This window comes from Cydia amplana, chromosome 27, assembly GCF_948474715.1.
Source record: "Cydia amplana chromosome 27, ilCydAmpl1.1, whole genome shotgun sequence".
NCBI lineage: Eukaryota > Metazoa > Arthropoda > Insecta > Lepidoptera > Tortricidae > Cydia > Cydia amplana.
In genome coordinates this window covers 7032090-7047097 of record NC_086095.1, presented here as the reverse complement: position 1 = coordinate 7047097, position 15008 = coordinate 7032090, and the positions used below count along the sequence as shown (strand labels likewise).

Genomic DNA, 15008 nt, shown 5'->3' with positions numbered 1-15008 from the left:
TGCACCTTACATATGGGGCATTATACGAAAAGGGACCTTATTGTAGATGGCGCTTACGCCGCACAGCGTCGCGCGGCATTGTATTTATATCGGAGCATCGTTAATAATGGCGTAAGCGCCATCGACAATAAGGTCCCTTTTCATAGATAACGTTGCGGCTAGGCTGGCCATAGATATATCGCCATCAGATATATCGGAGCGGGCGATGTGCTCAAAATATCTAAACACGCACTCTAACGCCCTGACAATAGAGGCGTGTTCAGATATTTGTGAGCGCCTTGGCCGCTCCGATATATCTGATGGCGACTGTACCTTACAGCTTTGCATTATACTCCCTGCGTCATTTTAGGTGATTTCCATTTTTTGTACAAGTTTTTTGTCTGAAGAAACTTTTTTGGTGTATTCTCAAGAGTTGTTATTTATAGATGTCTAAGCAAAAAGCGGGCTAATTTTGTATTGCAAAATTATGTTTCCATATACGTCATGCACATATTTGTATCAACAAATAACAAGCGAAGCGAAAGTCATAGGAAGTAGAGTTAGACCAAGACAAATCTGCAACGATTTTGATAGCACACTCAGTTCAAATACTTAAATAGTTATTTGTACAACAAGAGATCAAAGTTTGATATTTCTTCGAGTGCTTATTTTGAATCCCGTGCAAGCGAAAGATTCTATACTTCTATACTACTCGCTACGCTCGTTAATCTAATTTAGAATCTTGAGCGTAGTAAGGGACTCAAAAGCGCACGAGATGTAAATAACTTTAATCTCGTGTAGTTCACAAAACTTTTCACCTCAGCAGTGAGAACATATTAGAGAACCCGAAAAATGTATTCCTTCTTCATCATCTTACGATTCACTCATGTTTTCTTAAGATATACCAACAATTAAGTTTTCACCTCAGCAGCTCGAACAAGGGTACTTTGCTACTTAAAAACAGTGCGCAAAATCGTATTTTGCTCACTGAGTGAGACAAAATCGCATTTTGCTCAATGTTATTTACTTATTCGTCATCATTTCATAGAAGTTTGACGTTTAAAACATCAATGGTTTAAAATAAACACTTGCACTGCGTGTGCTAACAAAATCATTGCAGACTTATCTTGGTCTAACTCCTTTTTCGTTTACTTTTAAATAGGGTTTTTTTTTAATTTAATCCTTTTTGAAGTCTGTTTAATTTTTTTTCAAAAAACTTTTATTTTTCCGTCGGTAATTTTCCACAAGGAAAATATTCAGAAATATCTCATATTTAAGTAGGTACCGAATTTTCCATTATCAAAGTGAAAGTTTCCTTTCCTGTGGAATTTTCCTGAAATTTCCGAGAAATTTCCAACTTTTTGTAAACTCCGCAATTTGCAATGAGCTCCTAGTGAGTATTATATTCTTTGATTATGAGTGACTCGTGATTAATATTTTAAAATGACGCTGACGCATAATTGAACAACCGAAGTAGATATGAGTAGCGGGAAGGAAAAATTATTAAATCAATGATTCGACGGTTAAGCGTGAGCTGATGTAAGAGCTGGGTTCCGTAGAATAAGTATAGTCCGACATGAAATCGTCGAAAATTATTGAGGGTGCCACTTCCTACGTAACGTCACATTTCTGATAAAAAAAACATTGCAACAATCTAGTATGGTTTTTTTTCTTCATTTTATTCCTTCCGTCCTTCACAAACGTCCTTTGTCAAACTAAGTATATAATAGTGTAAAAGGACTGTCTCATTTCAAACATAGACAGAGAGAGTCATACTATCTTTGTCTTACTTAGTACTAGCACAGCACGGTGGGTGACGACATTGCCAAGCTTAAGTGGAGTTGGGCGGGACATGTTGCTAGGCAGAGTGATGGCAGGTGGACCAAAATGTTGACGGATTGGTGGCCGCTTACGGGTGAAAGAAGCGCCTGGCGTCCGTTGGCTCGTTGGGTGGATGACGTTCGAAGTAGGTATCGCGGAGCACTTTTGGCACTTTTGGATGAAACTAGCACAGGACCGGGACAAGTGGCGTACAAGAAGAGAGGCCTATGCTCAGCAGTGGGCGACCGAAGGTTAAATGATGATGATGATGATGAGCACAGCAGCACCCAAAAGAAAAGGATGAGTATAGTTTTTTCCGTTCCTATTTACTGACAAATTGGTTTGACCAACTATACCTACTATTTTGTTTTTTTTTCTTCTATTTACAGTTTTACAGTACATCTGGCCCTTTAAATTTTCGACGTAGTTGCGTAATGTGCTTATTATAGCACAGGGTGTCGTAATGCAGTACCAGATGTACAGTAAATAGTTAATTTATAATGGTTTACATGTTTTCCTTTTGAACCCTAAATGTCCTTATGTGTCCAGGTATTGAACAGTAGGGCACTAGTCGTGTAAACGTATTAATAATATTATTTAATATTATAAAATAATTATGTGAAAAGGTGTACTAAGTAGTATCATCATTATAATTATATCATGTGAGTTTATTTTTTTTGTATTAATGTTGCGTATTGGTAGTTTTTGTGACATAGGTAATAAGTGTTTATATATATATATATATTAGGTATAGGTATACGTTTTGTTTGGATTATTCTGAATATTTAATGTCCATATTTTGGAATATGATAAACGTCGTATTTTCATAGAAATTTTACCCTAGTGCGGTAATTAGCACAATACGTGCCTATGTAGAAAAAAAGGGCCATTATGTATTGTGTGAAAAGGTAATTCGCAACTCGATCGTGTCGATTTAAAGAAAACACTCCCTTTGGTGGTGTTTTAATTTATCGCCACTCGTTGCGAATTTCCTACTTTCCTCACTTGTATCGTAATGTACTATTTTAGGTACCTACTGCAATTTCTGGTGGGTACCTTTCTATTTACAGATGCCGCTCTTATTGCCTTCTTCGAGCCGGCCCCTCATGACATCTTATGTGTACCGTATGTAGTAACGTACACAGATACGGATTTCAGAGTGAAAGTGTCTTTTCGGCCGGCAAATTTCCCGACTAAGGGCTTAGATAGTGAAATAGTCACGTACTGTAGAGGTGAAAGTAAGTATTCTTCTTTAGTTGATTTTCTGTAGTCCGTTTTAAAGTGGTGCCCGCTCAGGGGGCCTACCGCGAAAGCCGAAATTCGCAAATTGCGGGGATCTTTCTCTTTTCACTCTTATTAAGACGTAACTAGAGTGAGAGTGACAGAGAAAAAAGCCCGCAGTTGACGAACTTATATTTTCGCGGTTATAGCCCAAAGTAAGAGCATTTTCACATTATCCGATCCGTATCAGATGTGATCCTACAATGTAGGCACGCTAAAGCAAACATGATGCCTACCATGTGCCTACCCTACACTATTATCATGCCGCGATCAGAAAGGGATTAGAAATAACAGATTTCCATACACTTACGTCAAAATCAATATGGATTGACAGCTATCTCAATCCCTTTCTAATCGCGATTCAGTAATACACATAGGCACAGAATAAATAATAGTACTAAGTACAGAATACTCACTCTCTAACAAAACGCGTCTGTTACGATCAGCACAGACAGCGCCACGCGCGGCTTATGGCTTTCCCCAAAATTGGGGCCGAACGGATGTACTTTTAGCTACCTGTAGCAAAGCGACGAAATCGCGGAGTGAGACACGCCTGACATAGGTAATTAAATGAGCACAAACAAATATTATCAATTTTTGAAACTGTAAGAGGGACTTGGTATGGCCGATATGTACCTACAACAGGCCTAGTGTGAAATGTTGGTTAGGTAACAATTTTACTTTAATCTGATATCGGATCGAACAACGAAAACTCTCCAAAAACATTCTTAGAACACTTAAGATTATAAGATAATTTAGTGATGGGTAGGACATCAATTTAAAATGAGTTTGTATGAGTACCTCATTTTCTAAAATGAGGTGTTACAATGTCTTACTTCAAATGAGGTGAGGTACTAGCATATTTTCAGCGTCAACTATTCCATTAATTCCAACAGCGACAATTTTTTTAAAGATGTATGAAAGCTTGCAGCGCTTACGCTTGTTGTCTTTCGTGTTTAAAGCCCTTGCTACACGGTCGCCGACAAGCCTTCTAACCGTCTGTCCTTGGTCTGACCTTGGTCAGTTTTGGTCAAATTTTGTTGGAAACAACTGTCTACACGGTCCATCCAGACCAAGGCCACGCGGTCTGAGGGGCTTGTCGGCGACCGTGTAGCAAGGGCTTAATTGTTAACGTATTTTCGGTGGTGACGCGAAGCGATCTTGAAGTACGTCGCGTGTCGGTCTCACTCCCTCTTTGGGTATTTCTAATTCATTGTTTCATTTTGAAAGGATTATTGAGGGGTTCATGTCACAGAGAGGCGGTGAGTGGTACAAACTCAACGTATTTCTCGGTGGACCTTTTGTCGTTGCAATAAGGTTTGTAGTTCGGCAGTTGACAGTGTGGATCATTACTCGTTTCTTCAGTTGAGACATTTGAGTTTTGAGTGTCGGCGAGCAGGCGAGCACCTAGCGCCTCGCGCGATCCAGGGACTCTTTTGCGAGTTGTGAGGAGTGTATGACTTTTGAGGGTCGCGAGACTCGCGAGTGAATTTGAACGGATAAGAGTTTTTTGAAATTTGAAGTGTGTGAATGATTTGTGTGGCAAGAGGTGTTTGTGATGCGCGCGATTAAATGAGTAAAGTGAATAGAGGAGTGAAGTAAGACATTTTTGCGGTACGAAGTACTGCGACAAATTAACAAAATGAGTGGTACAAATGAGGTGCCTCACGAGTGAGCGACTCAACACTAAAGATAAATATAAGTTTTCGCCACAGATCAAGTGGTTTTCGCATAGTTAGATTAAAACTAATTATAAATGGGGCATTATCTATCTGTGAAAATAATAACACTAAGTCCGTCTTTTTGAAATTTTTCTAAATGGTGATGTGGAGGCAAGGGGTTGTGCACAAATCACGCGAGGTGTTTTCGGCTACTTTTTGATCCCCCCCCCCCTTGGTGATATTTGGTGAGGTTTTTGGCTACCCCCCCCCCCTCCCTCACAACCTCACGTGTATTTTTTCGATTTTTTTTCAATCGACCTAATTTTAAGTTACGCGCTCCAAAATTTCGTAAAATAATATAATAGCGAGCTATTTTGAAGTGCGGAGTGAGATTTATGTTTAACGAGACCGAGAAAAAGTATCTAATCATGATGTGGTAGGTATTTTTTCTTAGTTTCGTTCACTGTAGAAAAATACACGTCAGGTCTTCTTATACCCCTCTCCCCCAACGTGATCTTTCGTGATTTTTTCGTGACCTTCCCCTCCCCTAACAAACCTCGCGTGATTTGTGCACAAGCCCCAAGCAGCAGGTCTTTGTATTTCGCTTTCGTTAACAAGGCCAACATTTTCGTATAATATTTTACATAATAGTATTTCATCCGTATATTCGTTTCAGACAGGGAGATAATTAAGAAATATGAAATAAAGAAATCTAGTGATCCCAATGGAGTAATTAATTTCGAACAAGTCGCCGGTAGCGGTTGGGACAACTGTTACTTCGGATATTGTATTTACAGCGAGAAGAAAATGACATGTGATCTTTATAAAGACGACTTACGGGATGTTATCAGCTTAAAATACTCTCAGGAAACAATACGTAAGTCTATGTTTTTAAACACTTTTTTCTGCTCCCGTACCTTTATTTGTCATTTAAAAGATCGTACACACACCTTTAAACCCCTATGTTATAGTTGTCAAGACAAGTCTTTAGTCTATTCCCCAAAAACGTATTTGTGCATTGCATAAACGCAGTATCTTTTTGGTACTTTTACGATACTTCGTGTAATCACCACTTAAAAAAATGAAATACATTGTTGCCAACCTAATTTTAATTGTCAACTCTGACAGATGAGTACTAAGTGCATTGCTGCCAATTTACAAAATATTCATTAGGTTCTATAGTAGAAACAATAAAATTGCTTCAGAAGTCAGAAACGCACATGTGACACCCGTAATATAGCAAGATCCATAAACTACGAACACCGCTTAGCGTTGCTTGTTAGTCTCCATAGGCTACTGTGGCCAAAATCGAGAAATAAAACTATCCAAAATTGTAATTTAACTAAGAGTAAGTACCAGGGCCTCATGAGTTACAAGAAGGTGTCGCTGACCAAACGGCCGTGGGGCGCGGGGCGCGGTGACCGGGTTTGGTTTGTTTACCTACATATATGTCCTATATGATTCCACTTGTTTAAAGTATTATTTTTGTTGAATGAAAAATATTTGTTAAATTTACAATTTTTTTTTCAAAGTAAGTGCTTGGTCGTAGAAAAAGTATTGTATGCAACGTTGTTTAACTGAGTCAAAAATTCTCGTGGCGTCTTTATTAACAATTTTCGGCTTCGCCTCAAATTGTTACTCACGCCACTCGCCTTTTTTGTCCCCTCTTAAACAACGGTTGCATAAAATACTATTATCGCCGGCCACAGACTTAAGGGGCCCACTGATTATTACCAGTTCGCCGGACGATATTAGCCTGTCAGTTAAACGCAAAAACAGTTCCGAACAACTGACAGGCTGATATCGTCCGGCGAACTGGTAATCTGTGGGCCCCTGTAATGAGTGGGCGCCTTAAGTCTAATATGATTTTATTTTACAGATAGCGACTGCACGGTTAAGCAGTGTATAATTACTCTAGATCGGAATAAACACTGCCAAACCTACCGAGGTAATTATTAAAAATAACACTACGTATGAGTAAACTTTTCTCTCAGTGTGGGATATTATCGGTCATGAAAAACTTACAAAGTTATAATTTTTTTCATTAAATCTATAATGAATATTATTATTGTCGGGAGAAATTCTGGCCGTGTAGTCATATAAGCTACATAACCCATTCTACAAAAAATCTCTAATGTGGGAATTACTGTTTAAATAGTAGGCATAAAAAATTTAAAAAATATATCCTAAAACCGTAAAAATATATTCTCGACCGTTATTAATTCCCATCTACTTGGGGTCGGCCCTCCTTGTCCATCTTCTCCACTGTACACGATTCTGTGTGGTGTCTTTGTCGACGTTCATTTCTTTAAGGTCTTTTTCGACCGTCGTCAACCAAGTGGAAGGTCGTCTTCCGCGTCCTTTCCACGTCGTCGGCAACTGAAGGGCAAGCTTGACTATGTAGTCCTCAGGGCGTCTCTGTACGTGCCCGTACCATCGAAGGCGTTTTTCTTTTATTTTCTCAGCTATACCTAGGTGCCACCTTGAAGCTACCCGCCGCATCTGCTTGGTGAAATAAATACATATTTATTCTGATTGAAGGTGGGTCATCACGATTATCAGGAAGCAACTCTTCGCCAGAACAGCCGCCAAACCCTAATGGGTCGTTCTCGCATTTCGTGCAAATCGGTGTTTTCGGAAATTTACCAAAAATGTGGTGGCGTTTTCGAATATCTGTTAATGCAAGGTTGTAACATAGGGCCTAAAGTATATGTATCTCCAATGAACAATTCTAAAAAAGTTAGTATTTTCTTTATATGTACAATTAACACCCAATTTTTTCATTCATCTCTATATGTAACGCGTGAAGATATAACTTTGACCTACATTTTAACCTTAAGATACTACAAATAGAAAATTCGTTGTTTGTGCAATAAATGACTTATTTAGTTATGTTTTAAATCGTATAATATTAGAAGCTAGAAATAAATAATAAAAACTATACAGCCTTATAAGTGTATGGTTCAAGTAATTTCTTCATTACCGACGCGAGAAATAGATTAGCTATATTTTGCTACATAGCGAGGGTATATAGCGCCTACCGCCGATGCAACACATTGTTCGTCAGTCAGTTGGCCGCATGATCTCGTAGCGGATGCCCGTGTGCCACTGTTAGCGAAAATATATACGATCTCTCGGGTCGGGAAGGAGTGTGGTTCTCGATAGTCTTCATCGCCATCGCGTGATTTATACAGTAAGTAGCAAGTGTACATTATTATAATTATACGTAATGAAGTGTTTTAGTGTCGCCTTTCAGATGGTTTATTCTGCAAAATTAAGGTCTGATGCCAACTGATGTAGGCGACAAAAACTTCCAAAACTTCATTCATATCGGTTTCATTCACTTCTTTTCCTTCCAATTTTACTGGGGAAGGTAATGAATGACTTAAGAAGGTAATGATAATATATTCGAGGCAGTGCATTTAATGAAAAGAGGCTTAGTAATTATAAATACTACGCTGTTATAAACATTTAAAACTGTATATGATAATAGGGGAGCCTTTGTAGTCTAAGATGGTCGACCTTCACCGATATGTCTGACGGATGAAACTTACATATTATGAAAGAAAATATGTTCCTGAACATAAATAAATAGGGTTGCTTAAAGAAATATGGTCAAGACTATTTTTAATTATTTTTTGAAAAAAAATTTTTTTTTCAAATTTCACCGATCTGTCTGACAAACAAAATAAGTTCCAATGGAAAGTATACAACTTGTACAATATAAATCAACTAGGTTGCCTATCTTTTCCCGGTCACTATTATGTGGTTATAGGGTTGCTTGCGAAAATCCGATCACAAATAAGGGTTGCCAGGCTTTTAAATAAAATAAGAAGGGAAGACTTTTAGCGATAACTCATAAACGGCTTAACTTATCAAGTTTGCTTTAATTTTGTTTGAATGAGTTTATTAAGCACTATTTTTATGATTTTTTTTTTCATATTTTTGTATCGATTTTTCAAAAGTTAGAAGGAATAACCGTTTTTTGTTCTTTCTAAATTATTATTTCCGAAATGATTCACTTTATCAAAAAATGTTGTTTGCAAACTCCTATTTATTTTTAAAGACCTATCCAACGACACCCCACACTATAGGGTTAAAACGATAAAAATAAATTACATAGGTACAAAACGCGAATGATTTAAATATATTTTGTCTATGCTAATTTTTGAAAATTTGAAAACTACGTTTTATGTGATATGGTGCGCAGATGTTCAAACCGACTTAACAAACACTTGGGGTTGACAATCTCGACTTATAATGATGATAAGTAAATGGTAAATGTACCATCTAGCTTGAACATTATAAGTTGAGATTGTCAACCCCAAGTGTATGTTAAGTCGGTTTGATCATCTCCACAGTGCTTAAGACACATGTTTTTAATATTGTCGATTTTAATTGGTGTTAATTTTCTTGAAATACAGTTTTTTTATGTTCGATTTCATAAGTTTGTTTCATTACCGTCCACAGATAAAATTACCATCTCGGCCGATTTCATTACCAGCGCGTAGTTCATTACCAGTAGCCTTATTAAATGAAAAGTAATAAGGTTACAAAGGTGCCTTTAGCAGAAAAATGTTAATAAATGAATCCACAAATTGACGAAACCCAAAAGTTTACCATTTAAAAGAAAAATTACAAATCGAGAGAATCTCACCGATTTGCACGAAATGAGAGAATGACCCTAATTTGGCGCTGGATGTGATCCCGCAAAGGCCTGGACACCAAGACCCAAATTACGGTAAATGTCTACGACATAGATTGTCTGGGATGTACTTTACATTTCAATACAAATAGTTCAACTCGTGCTTGCGAGCAAGCGTGCGTGTGTGCGTTTTTTTTATTTATTTAATCCGTAAAAACGAAATTACAGTGTAATAAAAGCACTTATCTGCCAAACTGCAGAACAGTTTGTTGGCAGAAAACTAAATCTACCCACTAACTGTGTCCACTAAGTTGTGGGGTGAACTGGCTTCACACATTGTATTAATTTGCATGTGATGAAAAAGAATCGAATTTAAACTGTTGTGAGACATACTAACATTGAATAATTTTACGGTTTAGACTCACTTGTTTTTAGTCACTCGCGCAACATGTGACTAAAGGGGCCCACTGATTACCAGTCCGCCGGACGGTATCGGCCTGTCAGTTGTTCGGAACTGTCAAATTTTTGTTCTAACTGACAGGCCGATATCGTCCGGCGGACTGTTAATCAGTGGGTCCCTTAAAACAAGCGAGTCTAAAGCGTCTAAACCGTAAAATAATTCAATGATGTAAAATAGAGTTGAACCAAACGAACGTTGAACGTTGATCGTCAAACTTCTATGAAATGATGACGTATAAATATAAATGACACTTGCACTGCGTGTGCTATTAAAATCGTTGCAGACTTCTCTTGGTCTAAATTACTATAAATCTAGCCACTATTTTGGTACCTAGCAATTGCGATCATACGATCTTACCTTCCATCCGAACTTACCCGGGTATATATTTATATCTGTAGGCAAAAACTATGAAACTTCAACACCAGGGCAAGATGATCCTAACCCAACACAGAAACCAGTGGAACAAGCCACTCCGCAAGGAGATAATAAAGGTATGATTAATAGTTATTTGTTTTACAAGTGGGCAAAGTTAGGTATTGTTTAACCGCTCGTGCTAATATTGATACCCGAGCAAGCGAAAGATTCCAAAATTGAACCACGAGCGTAGCGAGCGGTTCGAAAGGTGGAATAAAAATTAAACAAACAGGGTTAAACAAAATTAGCCCCCTAGTGAAACACAAAATTTTTCACCACACCAACCCGAAGAAAATATTAACTGTAAGATATCAAACAATATCAAACCAAATGAAATCCAAATTAATGTTATTAAATATTTATCATTTAAAAGTCAAACGTAAAATAACAACTCAAAATTTGCATTTGATTACTTTGCCTCACATGTGAATAAAATGCAACTTTGCTATCAGCTTTTGAACAATCAAGAGCCTTTACCAGCGGGTGTGGTGAAAATAATTAAACAAGTGTATGAAATGTGTTATGCTTCCCAGGCAGTGTTGGCCGAAACGTTAATGCAATTGAAAATGTTGGCCATTAACCATTATAAATTGAACCGTAAACTGTAATCGTCCGTTACGGTTTAAGGTTCAATTTATAATGGTTAATGGCCAACATTTTCATTTGCATTAACGTTTCGGCCAACACTGTTCCCAGGTCATGGTCTGATTTGGGGTGTGGTGGTGGTCGTAGCGGCACTACTGTCGATATTGGCCGCCGTCGTCTGGAGACGACGCAAGGGGGCGCTGGCGACCGAAGAGAACAATTATGTGAGTATATTTGCAGGATGTGACGTAAGGAGATAGAGTGTAAGGCTATCAGAACCGGTTAGTAAAATACCGGTATACCGGTTTTCCACCGAACATTTATACGAACGCGAACGTTTTAAGAACTTTATTGTAACCTAAATAAACCGGTAACCGGTTTGTAACCGGATTAATCAACGAGCGACTAAACGTCCGGCCGGCCTGGTGGTGTGTCAAGTAAATATAGACACCGATATACATACGATATATAAGAAAACGGTTTTTATTGTTCTAAACCGGTGAATTTGACAAGAACTTTATGGAAATGTTCTTCTAAAAATATAAATAATAATAAATACAGGTATAAAAATAATGATTTTTCCGAAATTAAAAGGTTTTGCGCCAAATACATAATAACGGTTATTAAATTTAACCGGTTTCCGAGCCTTGGTAGGGTGAAACGGAACATAATTTAACATATTTATAGTTTGTCAAAGACTGTCTAATTTCAAACATAGACAGGGAGAGTCATACTATCTTTGTCTTACACTAGTACTAGCACCCAAAAGAAAAGGATAACTGTAGTTTTTTTTATTCTTATTTACTGACAATTTGGTTTGACCAACTATAATATCTTTTTACCTGATCCAGGCAACGGCGGCGGAACTGACATACGCTGTGCTGGACTTACCCGAAGGCCGCGTCGCCGCGGGGACCCCATACACGACTCCGTACGCTGAAATCGTTGGCGTCTATAACCCTAATAAAAAAACTTAGATTTATTTTATTTCTTTTATTCTTCTTCCGTGTCGAGTGTGTGATCTCTACAACTTCTGGTATAAATTTGAGCAAAACCTAATAGTATGGCTATGGACTTAGGCTGATATCTTTGGAACCTAGATTTGAGGTAGCCTGGTTCTTTCAATTTCAACGTTAGTTGGCAAGATGATAGCACGTCTAATGCCGCTTCTAAAATATCGAGGTTCCATTAAACAGTGCATGCCCAGAAAGCAGCGGTGCTACACTTTATAAAACAAAGTCCTCCTCCGCGTCTATTTGTGTGTTTGTTTGTTCGCGATAAACTCAAAAACTACTGAACGGGTTTTCAAGCGGTTTTCACCTATCGATAGAGTGATTCTTGGGGAAGGTTTGTGTATAATTTGTTAACCCATGCGAAGCCGGGGCGGGTCGCTAGTTTCAATATAAACTTCCTGCCTCGCACAGCTAAACTGTGGAATAAACTTTCCGTTTACGGACCGCTACGATCTTCATACCTCCAAGAAACGAGTGTACTCCCATCTTAAAGGCCGGTAACACACTTACAACCCCTCTGGTGTGGCGGGTGTCCATGGGCTACGGTAATCGCTTTAGAGTGATAGACGGGCAAACAACGATATTTATATTTTCGCGGTAGGTCCTGCCCTGTTCTGACATTTTGCGCGTTTTTAGGGTTCCGTACCCAAAGGGATAAAACTGGACCTTATTACTAAATAAATAAATAAATAATAAAATCATTTTATTTCGGACATAAATCCATAGTTGTTAGTTACATTTAAAATTAACTTATAAAATAGTGTTAGTAGAATAATTACAATGTAATCTTAACCTAAGTACTTAACTACTTATTTACTACAGTGTGGAGTTTTGTCCACTGCTGCAGCAGAGGGGAGTCCCACCTATCCAACAACGCTATCATGATACTGTTAGCGCTGCCCCGCCAGCGGCTAAGTAAAGAGGCGCACCGCTTCCGCATGATAGCCGCAAAGCCGTCGACTTGCGCCTCCGCAAACATCCCGGAGGCGCTACAGTGACGAGGCAGTCCCATCAGCATCCTGAAAGCGTTGTTGTATTGCACTCGTAGGTCGCTGTACTAAGACTCCTCTGTCCTTCTGTCTGTATCTGCGCTGGCTGTATCTCATAGCTAGACAGTTGAAATTTCTGTTGCCGCTAACAACATTAAAAAGTACGGAACCCCCGGGGGGCGAGTCCGACTCACACTTGTCCGGTTTTTATTTGTGTTATTGAAAATATACACTCAAACTTCCAAATAACCTTACACACTTTTATTATTAGTAAGATAACTTAGTAGTAACAAATACATTATTATTTACTACACGACACATCTTTGTGAAAATAACCGATATGAACTTTCAGATTCGGTTTAGATTTAAACCTTTTCTCACAATGCTCACAAGGGTATGGTCTCTCACCCGAGTGCAATCTCACATGCCGATCAAAAACATACTTAAACACGAAACCCTTATTACATATATCGCACTTATATGGTTCTTTCGTAGTGTGCTGTGTTAACGTATGGTATTTCCACGCCTTTTTGCTTTTAAACTTAAGATCGCAAGCGTCACATGGGAACGGAGTCTCCGTACTGTGTATAGCCTCGTAGTGACACTTCAGTTGACCCTTTGTACAAAAAGAAGAATCGCATTCCGAGCATTGAAAAGGCTTCTTATCTTTGTCCTTATCATGATTTTCCCTGTGACGTCTCAATTCCCAGGTATTGTAATAAGCTTTTTCACAAACGTCACATTTATAGTTTTTCTGTCCAGTATGTACTTTCATATGGACTTTTAATGCTTGCTCTCTCGAGTATCGCTTATCGCAGAACTTGCAACCATATGGTTTTACACTGCTATGCGAGATTAGATGGTTATTTAGCTTGCTGCGAGCTGTAAATTGTTTCCCACAAAGCGAGCATGGAAAGCTTTGATTATTATGGAGTTTCATATGTTGATAGTAACTCCACTGCGATGTGAGTTGTTTGTCGCAATGTTCACATTGAATTGGACTGTCAGCGTGTTTATCGATATGCATTTTTAAAGTGGTAAAGGATTTGAGTTTTGCATCGCAGATGTAGCATGTGTAGCTGTTGCTATTATGCTTTTTTTTGTGTTCTTCCAGAAGTTCTGGAGTAGGATAGGTCTCAGGACAGACGGCACAGGTGTATAGCTGCTCTGGTATGTTTGGTTCCGTCCACACATGTGTGTTAAGGTGGTCGCCCACTTTAGAAATATTGTCGAAGGTAGCTCCGCAAATGTGACATGGATATCTGGAGGCTCCTGGTGTGTCTGTAAGCATAATTAAAAAATTATAAGAATGTTAAACCACAGAATAAATAATAGTACTAGGTACAGAAGATTCACTCTCTAACAAAACGTGTTTATTACGACAAATATGACCGCTAGGTGGCGCAAGCGCGAGCAGGCGTCCGTTTCGTAGCGGAGCGTGGCAACTACTATGGCTAGACACCAAAATTGGTGTGGGCCGCATGTACTTGCGGGTACTTGTAGAGTTGTAGCGACGCGACGAAATTGTGGAGTGAGCCACTGCCATCATCACACACACATTATGAAGGGTTGACCACTTACCATTATTACATTCTTGGTTCCCATCATCCTTTTTTGCTTCGGAAACCTCTTTTTCTCGTGCAATAAAGATATTATGCCTTTCTTTTTCAGTGTCAACAACAATTTTTTCGTGACTTTCGCATTCTGCGTATTGAAGTCCAACTTCTGGATACAAATCGAATTCCGATTTAACAGTAACGTGTTCAATTTTTAATTCTGTCATGATTTAAGTTAAAATTTATTAAATTATACGATAAAAGGACTATTTTCATTTATATTTTTTGACTGACGATTGTTGACGTTTGGTTTGACGTATAATCATGCCACAGATTAGTCCTAGATCAAATATCAAAAGGTGCAACAGAATCAGGCTGGCCAACCTATGAATATATTTTAAAACTATTTCTTAAGTGGAGTCCAGACGGGATGATTGAATTGACCAATTTGATCAGAAAATAAATTGGCGTCAATATATTTTGCGTTCACACCACCTGATTTGATCAGGATTTTAATCAGATTGGGCACAAATTGTCCCGTCTGGACTGGTCTTAAGGGGACCAATACATTATATTTATTTTATGACTAGAATTTGGAATAAAT

At 38.4% G+C, this 15008-nt stretch overlaps 1 protein-coding gene across 1 annotated transcript; it reads right to left on the bottom strand.

The window, feature by feature from the left end:
- Window positions 1–13146: 13146 nt before the first annotated feature.
- On the bottom strand, window positions 13147–14685 carry LOC134660460 (zinc finger protein 431-like). Its single transcript, XM_063516209.1, has 2 exons — window positions 14430–14685; window positions 13147–14129 (listed from the first exon to the last, which is right to left on the bottom strand). Exons 1-2 carry the CDS (start codon window positions 14629–14631, stop codon window positions 13150–13152), a joined length of 1182 nt encoding a protein of 393 aa, XP_063372279.1. The 5' UTR covers window positions 14632–14685; the 3' UTR covers window positions 13147–13149.
- Window positions 14686–15008: the final 323 nt, after the last annotated feature.

Bases quoted from the DNA above. Each gene is read 5' to 3' on its own strand.
- LOC134660460 (XM_063516209.1), bottom strand. From the start codon at position 14,631: ATGACAGAATTAAAAATTGAACACGTTACTGTTAAATCGGAATTCGAT. The intron at 14,130-14,429 runs GTAAGTGGTCAA...TTATGCTTACAG, and splicing joins GAACCAAGAATGTAATAATG to ACACACCAGGAGCCTCCAGA.